Below are 20,663 nucleotides of genomic sequence, written 5' to 3' on the forward strand. Positions count from 1 at the left end.
CAGATACCTCACAAGTGAAAACAGGTTTATGTGAGGAGTGGGAACACACAAGGAGTGAGGTAAGGGAGGAAGTTTACAAAACCAACCTTTGGAATTATTTGACTCCAAGTATGAACACAAGCATATGACTTTCCAGGAGGCTCTCCAGCAATAAAGTCTTCCTTTAAAGTCCTCAAGAGCAAATCCTTATTCATGAGAGGGAGGAAACAAGGGACCCTCCTAACATTCTATGTACACAGAAACTGTACTTAAAGCAAATTTTAGATCCTCCAGAAGGAAGTTGCAGGGAAGATACATCAACTTTACTACTTATTAGATTCCTATGGAACAGCATTTCATTTCTCCTTCAGAGCAACTATTTTCAAGATCACATTTGTTTATACTATCATTCTGTAACATTGAAGTTTATTACCTTTAATCCTGGGGCAGGATAGAAGCCTTCAACTAATTTGCTGTTATCAAAAAGACTATAGGCACCATCCCGTATTGCCACAACACCTCGGCTACGGCAGTATATGTCAATGCAGTACATGTTCCTGAAGGCCAGTCTGATGTGGGTGGATGACTGTGGTAGTATAGAGAAACACTGGTAGGCAGTGTTAGTTCTCTGAGTCAAGCCCAACATTGGCACAGTAGGGAGTTTGTTGATGGCATTTAATGGTGCCTGAGTATCAAACAACACCTAGAAGAAACAAATAGAGAGAGGTCACCCAGTTGTCAATTGGTAAAACCTAGAATTTTTGATGTGTCACTGTCACAATGAGCATTCTGGCACATCCTATAAAACTTTCTGTGGAAGTTTAAAATCAAATTAAGTTCTCAAGACAGTGTTCAAATCACATAAGACAAAGGCATCCATCCATCTTAGTCACTGAAGACAAATGTAGATAATTTTTGAGGCATTTTGTACAACACACTACCACCAGAGCCTCCAGAGCGGCTTAAAGGCATGAGCCCCATGCCTGGCAGCTTTCATTGTTTGAAGTTCTTCATTTTCAAAAGTTACATAAGAAAGAACCTTCCATGTTTTAATCCACAGACTTACTGAGCTTCCTTTGGTGGTTCCATAACACAAGATAAGTTTCCGATAATTATAATTTTTAGACAGAACAGTGAACTTAAATTACCTGTAATAACTGAACCACATTTGGTGTTTTGTTGAACATTTCTTGAAGTTGATGGAGAATGGTATTGTGACAGTTACTGCAACCTGAGTTTGGGCCAACTGTTCCCAAAGAAATGTGAAATTTCTGATGAATGGAATTCCACTGGATACTAATCTAAATCAGAGATAGCACATGTTTAAAAATTGGCAAAGTAACAGATTCGAGTTGAAGAACATAATGATAAAAGTTGCCAAACATCTAAATGAGAATTTTTGTGTGTTTGAAAATGAGTAACGTGGTAAAATTTCGAACCAAAATCGAAACATGCTGTTAATACAGATCAGTAAAGCCTCTGAGCATGTGTATCAACTCCCTTGTACTATATAACCAGAAAAAAGTCATTAAGATTTGATAATGATCACTAGTGTTCCTCAGATGTTTCTTTTTCTCTTCAACTGCAGACTGCTATTCTCAGTGCCACCAATTAAGGACCACTGTTATAAAAGAGAAGGAAGCTACCTCAAACACAGGTTCATTCACTTACTAGTGTCTAAAAGGAAACAACTTGAATTTTTATTTAATGTCTGTGAGTGTTCTCCTACAAGTATCTATGTGTACCATGTGTGTGGTTGATGCCAAGGAGGCTAGAAGAGGGGACTGGGTTCCCTGGACCTGGATGTACAGAAGGTTGAGAGCTGCCATGTGGGTGCTGGAACCAAAGAAGGATCAGCTGTGAAAGCAGTACAGCTCTCAATTACCGAGTCCTCTCTTTAGCTCCCCACTGATTTGATTTTAACGAAAAGGAGTAAGTTAAGTGTAGATTAAAGGGAGTACACTTAGGGTTAAGCTAGGAGCAAAGAATGATTCATGTAAGTCAAGGCAAAGCTATCCTGTGTTTCTCACAGCCACTCATGAATATTCTTCCTGTAATCAGTCCTGAAAGCCAACTGATTTGAAATCAGTGAGGGAAAATATCATCAAAAGTGCTTGTTTTAAAATCAAGATCATATATACTCTAATTATACAATTTTTCTCAATTTCAAGGGATTATGTACTCTATCACACTTTATTTCAGCAAAGCATTTAAAATTTACCATTTTATCTATGGGCCCTTATTTAAGGCATGTTTCTCTCCTTTATGGTGTCACAGTTTTGATATATAGCCTAGGAAAGTCCTGAACACAAGATCCTCCTGCCCCAGCCTCCAGAGCGGCTTAAAGGCATGAGCCCCATGCCTGGCAGCTTTCATTGTTTGAAGTTCTTCATTTTCAAAAGTTACATAAGAAAGAACCTTCCATGTTTTAATCCACAGACTTACTGAGCTTCCTTTGGTGGTTCCATAACACAAGATAAGTTTCCGATAATTATAAACACGAACTTCTGAGAAAATATTCAGATGAGCAGGTATATCTATGCAGAAACAAAACAACATTAACAGTACATGTGTCAGATTACACACCAAGTTTGGTTGAGAGAAGACATCCCTTAAGCCAAGACTTTGCCTCAGCTTCCCTATGTGTGACAATGCACTCCTGACCCTCCTTCTTTTATCAGTTAAGTGTTGTGATTACAGGCGCACATTACCATATCTGATTGTATTGTTCTGTAAAAGGTAGTAGCCAGGACAGAGAAGGCAAGAAAGATACTGAAAAAGTCTAACATAGTAGCCCGTATAGCATATCACCTTCTCTGTCTTGGCCTCCTGTGTAATCAATTTATGCCAGTAACAGCTCTTCCACTAATTAGCTCTATGACATTCGGTAAAGTTTTTATGTCTCTGTGACATGTTTTTGTCAGCTGTACAACTTAAATATGCTGGTGTTAGAACATACTCCAAGGATGGAGTCGTATGAGAATTCTGAGTGCTTGTGAGAAAAAAAGAGTCTTGTGAGTTCAGTTTCCTTATTACAGGGAATTGGTATTTGAATGTGCTTTTGTAACCCTCCCAAGTGTAGCAGGTAGAAATTAGTTTATTCCAGATTATTCTTTGTGAAAAAGTAAGCCACAGCATACTACTGATAGTATGCTGTCCAAACTGAACAAGCAGGACACAAAAGAAAGTGACTGTCAAACCTTGCCCAGACAAGGCCCAACAGCCCTTCAGAAAATCCTGCTTCCCAGGAAAATCGGAAACGCTAGGCCTATAGGCTGCAACATTGCAAAGGAACCTTGGGTGACTGGCCAGGCAGCCAGCTGTTTCTTTCATTTCTCACATTTTTTGGAAGTCACTTGCTCACGCATCCTGCTTACTCATGTCTATGAGAAAATTAAGGACTAGAGAGTTATAGTTTTTCTTGTTTACCAAACTCAGAAAAGAAACTCAGGGAAGAAACGTAAAGTATAAAAGATAATATGATAGTGCAAATTAGAATAGGCAAAGAATTAAGTACAACCCTTTGGACTCACCAAGACAGAATAGATATGGGTTATTTTGTCTGAATTTGTCAAATGCAAATGGACTAGATATTTTTGATGTACTTATTGCCTGTATATATTATATATAGTTATTGTACTTATGGTATATGGTTTTCCTTATATGTTACAGCCTTCTTTTTTTTAATCAAAAAAAAGGGAAATGTGGTGATATTTTGTTTATGATCTAGCAAGGCTTGAACGATCATAGCACAAAGCTAGGCACACTAGTCAGTCATAGAGGCCAGGCAGTGGTGGCATATACCTTTAATCCCAGCTGGGCAGTGGAGGTGCAAGCCCTTATTTAACCCATCACTAAAGAGGAATATAAGGTGGGTAGAGACAGGAGTGAAGTGTATTCGTCTGCAGTCATGCTGAGGATGAGATTGCACCTTTAGTCTGAGCCTTGAACCTTTGGTCTGAGCCTTGGTAGAGGTAAGAACGAACTCTCTAGTGGTTTGGCTGTTTTGCTTCTCTGATCTTTCAGCTTTCCTCCTAATATCTAACTCCAGGTTTCTAATACTAATACCAATTAGAACTCATGCTCTATATACTTGACTATTCTCTTTTTAAAACAATGTACAAGTTTTATTTCTGTTACAGAAAGAAGATACTTTTAACTTGAAAGGAAGATTACATGTACCTGGTAGAGAACGTGCAAATTCCAACACACACTCATATAATCGGGCAATGCTACTCCAATCATTAAGAAACATTTCAACTACTTTTCTACCACCAACAGGTTCAGACAACAGATTTTCATATGTCAGATAAACATGCCGGGATGGTCCTATAGGGTTCAAAAGAGAAGATTAATAGTAATCAATAGCTTAAAACTCTACAAATATACAAAAAGAATATATAAAAGATCTCACCTTGCTCCCTGGTGGAAGTGCCATTAAGCGGACAATTTGCAAATACTAATTCTGCCACCCATGTGCGGTTATTTCTACCTTGTAATCGGAAAGTGCAATCAAGAAGAGAGCGGTCAAGGGCCTTTTGGGTTTCTTCACTTACTCCCTTACAGGGAGGAATTCTGGTGATGAAAGAGCATACGAAATGTACATTACACACAAAGACAAAGAACAATGTACGATATGACAGCCAGTATATGACACCAGAGCTTCAGGTCCAACCATGTTTTTAGATCCCTTCTACAAAGAAAGGGAGAATTCCCAGCAATTGATAATATTTAAGCCACATCAGTTCACATCAATCTATATTAGAACTTTTTTTTTTCCTCCCCAAGATAGGGTTTCCCTGTGTAGCTCTGGATATTTTGGAATTCTCTTTGTAGACCAGGCTGGCCTTGAAATCAAATCTGCCTGACTCTGACCGCCAAGCACTGGAATTAAAGGTGTGCGCCACCACTACCCAGCTCATGTTAACATTTTAAAATGAGGTTTGTCTTTGTTCACAATCTTTTTAATTAAAATAGGTTTACTTGGGGCTGGAGAGATGGCTCAGAGGTTAAGAGTACTGGCTGTTCTTCCAGAGGTCCTGAGTTCAACTCCCAGCAACCACATGGTGGCTTACAACCATCTATCATAAGATCTGGTACCTCTTCTGGCCTACAGGCATACATGGAGGTGGAATACTGTATATATAATAAATAAATCTTTAACAAAAAAAGGTTTACTTAAAAGGGTTCTAGAGAACATCAACAAAAAGCTAAGGGGAACAAAATACTTACATATCCATTTTTGAAGACAGAATGACATAGTATAAATAATAAGGGTTCTAGAATCAGGAATATGCACGAATTCTGATAGTCATATTTAAGTGAATCTCAATCCTGCTACTATAAAATCAAAAGAAGAATTTCTGATTATGGGTCTTCCTTTACAGAGTTGACCTTAGTGATAAAGCTTGAGTTGTATTAACTCATTTAACATACATATAAGATATAAAAAAGGAATGTAGTAGTTTGGCATTTTAAAACCACCTACCCATCCATTTTCCTTCTACAGCTTTATATAGTATTCATCATATAATATTATGAGGTAAAATATTTTAGCTGTTATTTTAGTAGCAAAAGAAATAACAAGGTACTATATTAATTATACAGTATTTCTCAACTCAAGTGTGGCTCTCAGATTTCACAATTATTCAATATCAAGGCACTAAAACGTATGTAACAAGAAATTTGCTTTAATTCTTATTCAGACTACCTAGAACAGAGCTTCTCATTTTGGCAACAATGTTACTTTGACAGGGAATCTTTGCTGTAGAGGGCTATCTTCGGTCAGAATAGCCTCAACCTACTAGATGCTAGTAGCACTTCTGACCCCCATTTCTTAGTTAATGAGCTGCATGTTCTTTAAAAGGCAAAACTGCCCCACCTCCAAATTGAAAACCACTTAACACTGAGACAGATTTTTAAATTTTTTCCTGTGGTATATGTAGGTAGGGCAAAAATCAGATACGTGGCACAAAAACAATGTAGTAGTGCAATGCTGTTAAAGCTTACATCACAGCTTCTCTTCAACACTCTGCTTTTTGCTTTGTTGTTTTTCTATATAGTACAAGATGGCCTGGAACTTCAGCAAAACTCATGCCTTAACTGAAGTTTTGAAATTAGTGGCAAGAACCAAAAAGAAAAAAGACCAGAAAGATGAGGACGGGATAAGGCACAGGGGGGCTGGCAGGTGATGTGGGCCAGAGAGTCTGTGCCAGTGCTCTGTGCTCATGTGGCCCTTGGTGGCCATCTTTGCTAGCACCCTGGAGGCATAGCTTGGGAAACACACTTCATCTACCTCACTGGGGTCTCCAGGTCAGCCTCAGAAGTGGAAGGGCTTGGAAAAGGCAACAGGCTCCTTGAACTCCCATTGCTCAGAGCTCTCATCTGAGGCATAGTAAAGAGCCCCAAGAGAGAAGGGCAGGTAAGGAAGTAGGTGGTAGGATCCCATAATAAACACTGCCATGAAAAAGAGCTTTACCATCTAGAAAAATCTATGGGCCATATACGTGATAGATGAAAACAGCTAAAGCATCACCTAGTACAGAATCTATGCATTATCTTTCTAGCATCTATGGAAATGCACAGGGACAATTCCACATCTTTACCAAATTCTAGAATTTGGTGGGGAAAAAAAATCAAGATACAAGCTATCTAGCTATTGATAGGCAACAGTATAGGACAGGCTATTATTATTCCCTAGAGAACATGATTCATCTTGTAACAGATGGTAACCCATGTCTGTAAACCCAGCTCCTCAAGGCTGAAGCAGGGGGAATCTCAACTTCAAGGCCAGCCTGAGCAAATGTAATTTACACAGACCCTGTATCCATTGAACAAAATCTAGAAAGTTACTAGTGGATGTAGCATAGTGGTAGAGACAATGCAATGGAAAAGAAGTTGCTCCATCCAAGATGCATTACAAAAGTTGGGCTTGGGAACATGTTTATAATGACAGCACTAGTGAGGCAATCCATGCACTAGGGAGATGCTACCTAATATCAAGGGGGAGGGGGTTGTTACAAAGTCCAAAATGCATGGCAATGTTGAAAGGTAATTGTGAAACAAATGACCCAGGCATGTGTGGCTTTTATGGTCAAAGTCTACATAAATATTGAAATAGCAATGTTTGGAAATATTTTGTAGATTTATCTTCCACATACTAGTTTCTTCTAGATTGTCCAATTTTTTTAAAAAAGTAACTAGCTGCTTCATTCCCCCTTTTCTGTCTGTTTATTTGGAGACTTTAGGCATAGTGTTTACCTGGCATGGATTAATAGAACAAAAGATTTATGTTTAAGCTGACTTCCATTTAAACCATTCAAGTTTATTTTGCGGAAATGTTTAAGTGCCTTTTCTTGGGCATTGTCATAACAAACAGATTTCCCTTCAGACTAAATTACCTTTTTATGTTACCTACATATATGTATGTATGTATGTATGTATATACATATGTATGTATTCTTTTCTGATACAACCCAGACTGAGTTTAAACTCACTGTGTAGGCAATGATAACTTGAACTTTTATTATTCTCAGCTCAGCACAGTAATACAAATCTGTAATCGCAGCAATTACAAAGTAGAAGCAGGAGGACCAGTTTAAGGCCATCCTCAGCTACATAGCAAGTTTGTGTCCACATAGGGATATGAGAGTCTTTGTCTTAAAGGGGTGGGGGGAGGGGGAGACAACAACACACAATGCCTTCTTTCCACTTGGCTCAACCTAGTAAGTACAGGAATTACAAGCATGCAACATCTACATTCAACTTGTGCATTTGTAATGATGGTGCTTGTACCCTATTTGGAGCACTGAACAAATGCACTTTACATTTTAAATAACAATAAAATGTTAGCCAAATATGGTTCTGGTGTAGCTAGGATGGTAGAACTCTTGTGTAGCACACAGGAGGCATCAGGTTCAATCCCAGGTATCATGCAAGACTAAATTTTACATACTATCTATCTTTTATGACTACCATAATGACTTGACGTAGATAATTATATTTTGGATATTTATAGAAATCACATATGCTACCTGGGCATAATGGCTTATGTCTATAATCCAAGGAATTGGGAAGTTTAGTGAGGAAGATCACCATGTTCAAGATTAACCTGGGCTATAGAGTGAGATCTGTCTCATATTATTGCCCTAAAATGTAAGAAAGAGAATACTGAGGATTTGTCCACCCTTATTCCTCATAACACAGCCATTCCAGGGGAAGTTCTAAAGCAGCCAATTCAGACGGATATTTCATCCTGAGCTTGAGAATATAATTGCAGACATATCTTCCTTTCACATTAGGTAGATTTTTTTTTCCCCATCAGATTCACCAGGTTATAAAATAAAAGCACAAAATCTGCCTGGATATTTCCAAGTGAGTACAAGGTAAGTACAAAACTCCTTTCAATTTTAATTCTCTACTGCAGCAGACCTCTGAAAGTACACCCCAAGTCAATTTTTAGTTTTTGTTGCTAATGTTACATTTTTGATACTGGGTCACCTTTGGTCATGCCAGTATGATTACATGAATAGAGGAAATAAAACCAGATCCCTCCTAAAAAAAATAAATCTGACAAAACTATTATACAAGAATAATGTGTTGCTGGCACATTCCTTTAACGCCAGCACTCTGGGAGGCAGAGGCAGATGGATCTCTGTGAGTTCGAGGCCAGCCAGGTCTACAGAGCTAGTTCTAGGACAGGCTCCAAATCAATACAGAGAAACCCTCCCTCTATCTCTCCCTCTCCCCAAGCGATGGTTCAGCAGTTAAGATCATACTGCTTACTTTTTCAGAGAGCCAACATTCAATTCCCAGGACCTACATGGCAATCAATTCATGACTGCCTGTAACTCCAGTTCCTTCAAGGGCATTGCACACAGCAGTATACAAATGTCCACGCAGATTATAAAAACTATACACATAAAAAATTTTAAATAATATCCACTAAGAACTGAGGAAAACATTACATGAACAAAGAGGGTTAACCTTATCTGAAAACTTTAAAAAAATTAAAAAGTGTAATTTAAACAGTTACTCCCTGGGTGATGATTTTCTAATATTGAACAACCTGAGAAATTAGGCTAAAGTCCTCTAGGGAACCTGTTTTTGTTTCTTGAGATGAACATCTCACTATGTCCACACTGGTCTTGATGCTCTGGGCTCAGTCTCTTAAGTAACTGAGAATATAGGAACATGCTCCAGCTTCCAGTTTCTGATGGTTTCTTAGTGCCACTGGGAAAAGTTCTATATTGCTGAAAGATATAAAAGTCTATGGGCTCGAACCCTTCAGGCTTACACCTCCATGTTCATCTCTCCTTATCTCCTGCCATGTTGAACATTCAGGTGAGCATACTGAGCTTTCTCTTACTTCCAACCATTCAACCATTAGCAGTTAGGACTTTCTACTCTAACCCCATGTCCCTGTCCTCTGGCAAATTCTCATCATTCCCAGTGCATTCTGGGTGTAACTGGTACTTTTTCAGAAATTTCCATCTTGACTTCCGAATTAGCCCACATCTCCCTGCTATATGAATCCAAGCATCCTGGAGGGCCTTACCAAAAATAAAAACAAAACAAAACAGAAAATCAAGCCTGAAACACAGTAAATTATGTCTAACAAATGAAAGAGAATGATGTCCTATAATGCAGCTGGTGCTGGATTCCAAAGGCTAAAGAGAATCCCCCTGGACCTCAACAATACTACACAGAAATCTACACATACATAGGCTTTACACTGTTTCACAGGAGAGAAACTGTTCTTCAGTGTGGGTACAATGTGTGTTACTGTGGGATAACCCTTCTGTACATTGTGAATATGTATTACTCTCACTGGGTAATAATAAAACCAATCTGCCTATACTTAGGCAGAATGAGGCTAGGGGGAAAGCCAAACTGAAAATACAGAGAGGAAGAAGGGCAGTCAGGAGATGCGAGCCAGCCACTAGAGGAACAAGTGCTAGAGGACAGGTCAAGCCACAAGCCACAAGCCACATGGCAAAATGCAGATTAATAGAAAAGGTTTAATTTGAGTTACAAGAGCTAATTAGTATTAAGTCTGAGCTATAGGCCAAGCATTTATTAATTAAGCTTTTGTGTGATTATTTGGGACAGGGCAGTTGGAACAAGAAAGTTCCACCTCCATTTACACGTGGCACCACGTTGAGACACAGAACAGGGACTTACTTTAATAAGCGAATTGCATGGCTGAAGCCATCACCTTCTACTTGCACTCCCTGATGTGGTATCTCCAGGTTGGACAACTGGAAAGAGAAAAGGCACAATAGTATTAAACTGTTTATTTTACAAAAGAAACCAGCTTTTCTCTGCACCTTATCTATTTTCATCCTAGCTGTTCTAAGGCCAGTCTTTCTCAAAGTGACAATTTATCAGGCAAGAGCCCTGTTCTTATCAATAAACTTCATGGCAAGTGCAAGGCAAAGGAGCTTCAGCCTCTGCAGCTTAAATCTCCACAGTAGACAAGTCTTCAAAATTCCGGAGATAAAACCACTCATTTTTGCTTCAAGCTAAAAGTAATCCAAAATCAGTTCAAGTAGTTCCAAATGAAGCACCTGGTTCTATTATTTGTGATTCTACTGTTTGATCAAAATGAAACTAAAGTCAGGCAAATGTAGGCTAAAACTCATTCAGTGGAGCTCCAAGATAGGAAGGCATGCCAGAAGGTCCTCTAATAGAGGAAAGAAATGCTTGACCTCAGTAAACAAAGGCAAGTCTTCTATGATGGGATTTTTACATACCCTGATCCAACAATGATTTAAATGTTTGTCTACTCTACTTTAAGGACCAGAAAGAACAGAAGTTTAGAAAGCAAGCTAATGACCAAATAGGTAATAGAAGTTCAAACTCAAAAGAACAGCTCAAAAAATGACATGCTATCAAGAGAGAAACACTGCTAATAAAATGACATGTAGTTATTCACAACACGGTGTACATTATTATGTAAGTGGGAAATTTGCTTGTCTTGGTTTTAACATTTCTACCACTTTGAATGAGAAATTGTTGTTAAATTTTTTAAGAGCTTAAATTAATTCAAGCAAGGACTGTAGGAAGTTTCCTATGTGTATAGCATGTATGTATCACAGAAAAGGACAAAATATCTGTGCATAAGCATTAGTCAGTACCATGTACACCTGAAAAAAAGCATATATTTCTGCCAATTCAGCAATGTATTGCACTGCTCACAAATCATTTTCCTACTCTCTTCCCACCAACAAGGTAATAACTGAGTGATATTCCTATAATCAATTCAAATGATAAGATCAAAGAGAAGAACACACTAAGTAAATTTGAAGCATAGATAGTGTTCCACATAATATATATAATATAGGAGCTGAGGGTAGTTGTTATCCTCCACAAATCCCTTCTTTTGGAAATACAAAAAAACAGAAGTTGAAAAAAATGGAGCTATGAACTGAAGAGATGGCATTAAGAGCACTGGTTGCTTTTGCAAAGGATCGGGTTCAATTCCCAACACTCGCATGCCAGCTAACAACTGTCTGTAACTCCAATTCTAGGAATGATGCAAAACACCAAAGCACACACATTAAAAAAAAAACTAATCATAATAAAAGAAAAAAGAGAGGTTACAGCAGGTACAATGACATGTGACTGTAATCCCAGCACAGGAAAGTAGAAGCAATTAAAGTTCATCCTTAGCTACATAGCAAGTTTAAGGCCAGCCTACACTACATAATACCATTTTCAAAAAAGAAAATAAAACAAAAACAAAGTGGTTATCCTCCTTTACCTTCATATTTGGAAATGATGGTAAATATCACAATACCATATCCTTTTTTTAATTATTTATTTTTATGTTATGTGGACTGGTATTTTGCCTGAGTGCATGTGTGTGTCAAGGTGTCAGATACCCTGGAGTTGAAGTCATAGACAGTAGAGTACTGCCATATGGATGCTGGGAATTGAAACCCTGGTCCTCTGGAAGAACAGTCAGAGCTCTTAACTGTTCAGCCATCTCTTCAGTCTGATTCTGCATTAGCCAACCGATTCTTCCATAACACCAAAGTAAACATTTAGTTTAATATTTTTCTAATTTACTCTCCAAAATGAGTCCAGTGTTATTAGTATTCAAATAACACGTATTACTTTACCAACTCAACAAAGAGCCATTTGTTATTAACTAGCCATTTATGATAGACTTAAACAATATTCCTACTATGAAGTAGATGATGTTTGTTGTTTAATTTTTCTTTTCAAAACAGGGTTTCTCTGTATTGCTTTGGAGCCTGTCCTGGAACTAGCTCTGCAGACCAGGCTGGCCTCGAACTCACAGAGATCTACCTGCCTCTGCTTCCCGAGTGCTGGGATTAAAGGCGTGTGCTACCACTGCCCAGGAAAGATGTTAATTTTCAAAAGTTGTCTACTTTTGTTAATTGGGAAGAATTTAATTTCCATTATCTAAAGAGAAGAAGAATTTGAGGTGATGGAATGGGAAACAAAATAGGCCAGTTCTCCTGCTAGAGTCATGCAACTTGACTTAACACTTGAAAATTCCAACTCACCTCCAATCGAAGTCCTACAAATGGCATGTTAGTGTCGCACATAGCAACAAAATGAGCTAGAACTTTATTGAAGGCACACATTTCTCCTGATCGTTTGGCTTTCTTGCATTCTACTGGACATGGGTCATCAGACAACTAGAAATTAAAAGAAAATTTTAAGAAACTGTGCAAAAATTACATGTGACACAATTCATGAAAGCAATGGAAGCTCTACAACAAAGCTTAGCGTTAACCCAAACAAATGTGACTCCAAACAAAGGCATAGTGAGTAAACCATAACCCAGACACAAGTAGTTAGTAAGTCTTTTGTTTAGCATCTTCTTTTGTGGAAAATTACCAATTAAATTATCAATTAAAACAAAAGCATTTAGTCAAATGTGGTAATTCTAGTAATCAGGAAGCAGAATCAGAAAGATTATGAAATTGAGGTGATCCTGGGCTATAAAGAAAGGTAACATGACAAAAAGCTGTCCAAAAAAAAAAAAAGAGGGGGCATGATGTAGCCCAGTGGAAGAGTGCTCACCTACATCAAAGCTACCATCCTACCCTCAAAAAAGGAAGAAGTGTTTTTAAGAAAATGTAGGTAATTGTTTCACGGCTGTCCTGTACCTTAAAAGGGGACATTTAATTCTTTTCTGTATAAAAATAACGAAACTAAGCATGGTACCATATGCCTGTATACCTAGAATTTGGGATGCAAGGGCTGAAGGATGCAAATATAGAAGCCAGAATTAGTAACACAACAGTCACAGACCAGCCAAATCTACACAGAAGATCAAATAGCAAAAATAAAAGAGGCAGCCAGGCATGGTGGTGCATGCCTTTAATCTCAGCATTCTGGAGGCAGAGGTTGGCAGATCTCTGAAATCAGACTCTAGTCTGGTCTACAGATATCTGGGAATATACAGAGAAACCATGTCCAAAAGACAAAAAAAAAAAAAAAAAAAAAACAAAACCAAAACCAAACCAAACAAAACAAAACAAAAAAAAAACCAAAAAAACAAAAAGAGTAATAATAAAAAAAATTTAATAAAATAATAAAATGGGACGAGGGTTGCAAAAACAATACAAATAAACTCTGCGCTTCTATGTGACCATACCTTGTGCTTGGTACCAGTTCTGGTCTGTTTCCGAGTCTTTGTATAGGAAATCAAGTCCTGGATATTGTCCTTGAATTGCTGTAGCAGCAGTGCCATCACAGGGCTGTCTTCACGATCTGCAGTGCTCACAGACATGAAGTAATACTTGTATGATAGCTGAGTGGGTTTATTGGGAACCTCAAGCATTTCTACAACCTAAAATAACCCAAATCAGAAAGAAGTGAGACCCAGTAGAATAAGAGCCCTTGTACATTTTCCATCTTATCTCAAGTGTAATTTTAAACTGTTGTTTAAAAAGACATCTAAATTAGATTTATAAGGAAAAAACCCAAAATATTGTTTAAAGAACCATTCTTAGTTAAGTATATAATCTGTCTTCTAAAAAAAAATAGCAATGGTAAAAAGAACTTTAAGAGTAAAGGCAGCAATAAATACAAGAAGTAATTAAATTATTGGCATTAGTTATTTTTGATATATTTCTGATCATAAATTGACAAAAAATACATCTAAGCTGAATGGGTCTTCTGGAACCCACAGAGATCCACTTGTCTCTGCCTCCAGAGTGCTGGGATTCAAGGCATATGCCACCACTGCCAGTACTTTCCTATTCTTAATGGCCATGGTAATAATTAGTTATTTCTACTTTTTTAATACAGCATCCCTAAGTGACAAATCTAAAGGAACTAGAGTAACCTACAGTTAGGTTTGATCTAAACCAAATTTCTGTTTTGCTCCTAGGACACAGACTAAAAGCTAGCAATTCATTGATGCTAAATAAAGCCAACAGAAACTTAACAATATGTATCTACTTCAATTTTATTTGGGTATGGCTGACCACAAAGCTCTATGCATGTTCACATATTGGTTGCTCATCATTTTACAATGTAACAAAAGGAACTCACCAGAAACTGAAATCATAATTCTTCACTACATGTCAAATCTACTTCCATACCTGATGTTTTAAAATTCACAAAATGACAAAATCCATGTCAGCAGTAGACTTATTAACCTATTACATGAATAGCTCGGCCAGTATCTGGTATCAATTTAAAGCAGTATATATTCAAAGCTACAATTGGAAACTTTAAAAATTCATTCCCATTCCTTTCAACCAGAAACCTTGAATTAAAATTTTCAAACACCTTAGTTTTTTGTTTTGTTTTGTTTTGTTTTTTTGTGACAGGGTTTCTCTGTAGCTTTGGAGGCTGTCCTGGAACTTAGATTTTTATTGCAAATACTTATTTGTATTTGAAAATGTATTTATTGTAAATTCTTGAAAAAATTCTAACCAAGTCAAAGAACTCAAAAAATGCAATTGAAAAGCGGAAATATGAAAACTCAAAAATCAAGAAAAAAAATCTAGGAAGAATAAAAATATGAAAGGACCTCATATCCCCTGAAAAGAACATGCCATCAACAAAATACAGTATGGCATCTGATGGGGGATGTCCTTCTGTATATATGTTTCTTTTATTGGTTGATGACTCAAACACTGATTGGCCGGTAGCCAGGCAAAAACTATAGGTGGGGCCAAGAGATGAGGAGAATTCTGGGGAGGGGGCACAGAGAGAGGTCACCAGAGATACACATGTAGCACCGGGAAGTCAGGATGCCAGGTATTCTCTGGTAAGAAAAGGTCATGTAGAAATACATAGATTAATAGTAATGGGTTAATAATTAAGAGAGAGATAGCCAATAAGCCTAAGCCATTGGCCAAACAGCTTATAATTAATTAAGAGTGTTTGTGTGTTTATTTGGGGCTAAATGGCTGTGGGACTAGGCAGGAAAGAAACTCCATCTACACCCATCAATACTTTAGCCAGACTATACTTAACAGATTCATAGTCAAGTAAAACCAAGAAAATCGAGCAAGTATATATGACACCAAACTCCTCCAAATCTTCATAATATAGTTAATTGCACTCAATTGTTTGCATTTAACCAAAGAGATACTTAATTCCAATCAGAAACTAAGCTTTTCTTGTCCAGCACAAATAAAGCCTCCCCAACAACCTAGGCCTCATTATGGATGGCAGAGACAGTATGGTGTGAGATGGAAACTACCTTACATTTCTCAACAGAGACCTGGCTACTTTTCTGGCTTCATTTGTACCCTCTGTGTTGAAAATCCCTATATGAAAGTCAGATACTAAGCAAAATTCATTTGCAAATGAAATTAGACAGGACAGCTTTCTGACTACATCCAAACTTAGTGAACTTGTTCACTCCCAATCATGCTTGGCATACTTACAATGTAGTATTGTGGAAGGCGGGTAAGTTTAATAAACAGCTTATTCTTAGAAAGGTTTCCAATGGGATGCGTTGAATAGTTGGAAAGCTGCAATGTTTCAGTGGTTATTGTAGGCAGATGCTTTATAGATTGCTTGCAACGCTGTTGTCCGAGCCAAAACCTTAATTTAAAAGATAATCCACATCATTAAATCATAACTTTTAGGGTTAACTGTATGTCACTGATTTATAAATTAAACAGCACTAAAGAATAACTGAAATTTAGTCAATGGACACATGATCAAATCAATGAATGAGTCATTTCTACAGTTTTGTATTTGGTTGCTAATTCTACTTCTACCATAAGAAATTTAGTTAGGAGGACTGGGCAGTCTAACAGTGGAACCAGAATTTATCTCTAGTGCACAAATGGACTTGGGGAGCCCATTCCTCATGAAGGAATACTCTCTTAGCCTAGATACATGGTGGGGGGGGGGAGGTAAGGCCCTGCCCCAAACCATGAGATAGACTTTGATGATCCCCCATGTATCTCCTCACCCTCCCTGGGGAGTAGATGGGAGGTGGGATGTGGGGGTCGATAGGGGACATGGGCGGATGGGAGGGGAGAGGGAACTCGATTGATATGTAAAATAAGATTGTTTCTAAATTAAATAAAAAAAGAAATTTAAACTACACTGTGAATAATTTGATTTTGGGGGGATAAAAAATGAACTGTAAGCCTAATATTACAGCTTAGTTTATCATACGGAATACCAGATTACCAATGATTAAAGACAGGCCAGCCTAAACTCAATATCTTTCATAAGAAGCTGGGTGATTGTAGCACAACTTTAATACCAGAACTCAGGAGGCAGATGGATCTCTGTGAGTTCAAGGCCAGCCTAGCCTACAAGAGTGAATTCCAGGGCATCCAGGGATACACAGAAAAACATTGTCTTGGGGGCTACACACACACAAAATCACTATAAAGTGGGAAGATAGTATCAGCTGTTTAATGTCAAAGAGTCAGCCCTGAAAACATACATATATGTAAAAGCATATGGCTTTAACTGGTTATATTTAGGAATATAGATGTATATTCATATATACATACATGCAATCAATAACAGTGACAAAAGAGGCCAGGAATTTGAAGGAGAGTGTGGAGGGGTAAATGGGAGTTCTTGGAAGGCGATATATTATAATCTAAAAATTGAAATAAAAAACAATCTAAAGTGCTCATAAAACAAAACCGCAATCAAGCACAAAACACTATTTTTGCTCTCATCATTGTAGACATTAGTCCTATGTTTTAGCAAAAAGTATGTGTAACTGCCCTCTTCCCTCCCTCGGTTTCAAGTAAGACACTGGATTTTGGTGAGTTTGCTATAATACTCCTGTGGGTGCTTGTATATAACCGGGTCATCCTTGTGGCTAGGATAACATATAATATACAAAAAAGAGATAGCACACTGGTTCAGACCCTTACTGACTCATAAAACACAAAAAATAAGGACTTTCACAGCAATATAGCAATGCCAGAAAGGCCAAACTATTAAGAGCATACTGGCTCCACTTACTGAATAGGGTATAGGTTAGTTTGGGGAAAAGTGCTCTACCAAGAACTACATGTGGTACAAATGGTGTGCTAACCATGTGCCTTGAAACTGTGCCAGTACATATTACATCTTCTTTATGGAGGGGGAGCTAAGATCAAATGCAGATTACATCCTAAAGACAGTTTGCCAGCTAAACCGAAAGTGAAATGTGGGGGGAGGTGGGGGTTTCTTTCGGTTTGTGTTTTCTTTTTGTTTTTATTTTTTAAAGATTATTATATATACAGTGTTCTGCGTGCATGTATCCCCACAGGCCAGAAGATGGCACCAACTCTCCTTATAAGTGGTTGTAAGCCACAATGTGGGTGTTGGGAATTGAACTCAGGACCCTCTGGAAGAGCAGTCAGTGTTCGTTGTTTGTTTTTGTTTGGAAACATATTCTGATCATGCAGCCTGGTGGGCCTGCAACTCATCATGTAGATCAGACTGGTTTCTGAATGTCTCTGGCCATTTTATTACAACTTTAAAGGATCAACTGAAGAAATAAAGATAAACTTTGAAAACATATCATTTGCTTCATTTTGGTTAAGAGGTGCAAATGGATATTCATGCCAATCCAAATTATTAGAGACTGTTATGTCTACTAACGTTCTTAAAAGAAAACAGATAAGCAATCCTAAATAGCAAGCCAGGCGGTGGTGGCATGTGCCTTTAATCCCAGCACTTGGGAGGAAGAGGCAGGCGGACCTCTGTGAGTTCGAGGCCAGCCTGGTCTACAGAGTTCCAGGACAGGATCCAAAGCAATACAGAGAAACCCTGTCTTTAAAAAAAAAAAGACCATAAATAGCCAAACAGTAGTGGTGTATGCCTTTAATCCCAACACTCAGGAAGTTGAGGCAAGCAGAGTTCAAGGTCTACAGAGCAAGTTCATGACAGCTAGGGCTGTTACACAGACAAACCCTGTCTGGAAAAACAAAACTCAAAATAATAAATATTAATACACAAGGTAGTCTTTTAAAGTACATGTGGAATTACTATTTTTCTTTTTTCTTTTTGTCCCTAGGACAAAGTCTGACTAAGTATCCCATTTACAATGCCCAATTCTCAACATCCTGAGGGCTGGGCTGGGAGTTTAACCCACATTCCTAGCTTACTAATTCACCCATGATTTTTCATATGATTCTGAAGACCAAAAATATTTCTATGTGAGCTTTATACAAATTTCCCATAAATATTTTCAATGAAAAAAACTGTGCAGCTTCTGTAATTATTTTCCAGGCTATGTTTGTTTGATTTTATTGGAGTATATGTAACTTTATGTCTGTTGATTCTAATAATTAAAAAAGTTGGGGGCTTATACTTTGTATGTGGCTTGTTTTAGGTTTGTTTAGTTTGGTTTGGTCTTTTAGGGATTAAAGACCCCAATATGTACCTCTGGCTGACCTGGAATTCATTATGGAGACCAGGCTGAACTCAAACTCAGTGATATTCCTGCCTCTGCCAAGTACTAGATTACAGGCATGTGCCACCATGCCCAGCTCTTTCTTTTATTAGAATCTGCTTTTATTGCATAATACAAAAATAGCCTGCAAACCAGCTGCTCAATATCATTAACCATTAAGGCAAAGTATGCTAAGACTGCCATGAGGTATCTCCTAGCACCAAAGACACTAACAAGTGCAAAAAGAAAAAAGATATAAAAACAGAAACCCTCATAAGTTGACTGAATAACAAAGTGGCACAGCTAAATTGGAAAGCATTTTGGGAAATTAAAAAGTCAAACACAATTTTACTAAATCTCAGCAATTCCACTGTTAAGTTTGGTCAAAGAGAAATATTCACATCAGCCAAGAAGTGTAACAACCCCAAGTTACTACAGAATAAAGAAAATATGGCACATTCATTTAGTGGAATATTATACAAGCATAAGGATAAAATACCGGTATATGCCATAACATAAACCTTGAAAATACAAGGGGAAGAAGCCAGTCAGAGATCACACAGCTTATGCTTCTGTTTATATGGTAAGTCCAAAACAATAGGTAAATTTCCAGAAATAATTTGTGGTTACCTGAGGCTAGCAATGATGATTAACTGTACATGGGCAATAGCTAAACATTTTATAACTAGATTGTGGCAACAGTTGTCAAACATAGTAAATTTACTGAAAATTAATTGTATGCTTAAAGTCAGTTAATTTTAATCACATTTAAATAGCAGCTCAGAAGGTTGGAGAGATGGTTCACTATTTAGGAGCACTGACTACTCTTGTTGAGGACCCGAATTCAATTCCCAACACCCAAATAGCAGCTCACCACTGTCTGTAACTCCAAGATCCGACACACTCACACAAACATACATGCAGGCAAATCATATAATAAAAATAAGTTTAAAAAATAGCATCTCAGCTGGATATGGTGTAATAAACATTTAATTCCAACACCTGAGATGCAAAGTCAGGAGGATCTGTGAGCTCCAGACCGGCTACACAGTGAGACCCTGCAAAGATAAGGAAAACAATAGCTCAAAAAATTTCTACAAACTTGCCGACTCCTGATAAATTACCAATAACCTGGCTATTTATAATGAATCATTTGATAAGCACTGTTGTAAGTAAAATCAGAACTTCCAAAATTATGTGAGTTATAGACATACATTTGATAAATAAATGCTTTGTGGGATTTCGAGTTTTGGTTTTAGATAGTACTACTTCTTATAGCTACAAGAGAGACAAACAACCTCAAATTATAGAGGACATGAATTACTAAGTATATTAGGTATTTAAAACGTGTGTTTGTTTATAAATGTACAAACATGAAACTAGAATCTTAAAAACTGTTACATAGATTGCGATGAAAGAGATACTTTAAAAAACAGCTCATATATAAATCTATCTAGTGAAATTTAATAAGCATGTTAATAAAATTACTTGATGATGAATTTTTATAAAACCAGGAATTTGGGATACAGCTTGGTAATTTCTAAGCATGCCCAAAACCCTTGGTTTGATCCCTAGCACTACATAAAAACCAGAATGATTGTATATGCCTAGAATCCCAGCATCTGGTAGAAATTGAAAGATCAGAAGTGTGAGGACACCCTTGACTACACAGAGAATTGCAGGCTACTTAAAACTTTGATTTGCACCCCCACCCCCAAAAGGAACTAGAAGTGGCAAAAGAAGGAAGATGCTAGAAACACACACACACACACACACACACACACACACACTCCAAAACAAAACAATCTTCCTTCTCCTTCTC

General features: G+C 37.6%; 1 protein-coding gene across 2 annotated transcripts in view; it reads right to left on the reverse strand.

The window, feature by feature from the left end:
• The window catches only part of Med14 (mediator complex subunit 14), an 88,323-nt gene that overhangs the window by 23,132 nt on the left and 44,528 nt on the right, over positions 1-20,663 (reverse strand). For both annotated transcript variants that reach the window (XM_051179244.1, XM_051179245.1), the window contains exons 13-21: positions 15,867-16,026; positions 13,616-13,810; positions 12,516-12,650; positions 10,162-10,238; positions 4,394-4,554; positions 4,162-4,308; positions 2,425-2,516; positions 1,128-1,280; positions 413-682 (exon numbers count right to left, since the gene is read on the reverse strand). In XM_051179244.1, the coding sequence (XP_051035201.1) occupies positions 413-682; positions 1,128-1,280; positions 2,425-2,516; positions 4,162-4,308; positions 4,394-4,554; positions 10,162-10,238; positions 12,516-12,650; positions 13,616-13,810; positions 15,867-16,026 (1,390 nt within the window). The remainder of the gene's footprint in view (positions 1-412; positions 683-1,127; positions 1,281-2,424; positions 2,517-4,161; positions 4,309-4,393; positions 4,555-10,161; positions 10,239-12,515; positions 12,651-13,615; positions 13,811-15,866; positions 16,027-20,663) is intronic.

The sequence above is a fragment of the Phodopus roborovskii genome, unplaced genomic scaffold, assembly GCF_943737965.1.
Source record: "Phodopus roborovskii unplaced genomic scaffold, PHOROB, whole genome shotgun sequence".
Lineage (NCBI taxonomy): Eukaryota > Metazoa > Chordata > Mammalia > Rodentia > Cricetidae > Phodopus > Phodopus roborovskii.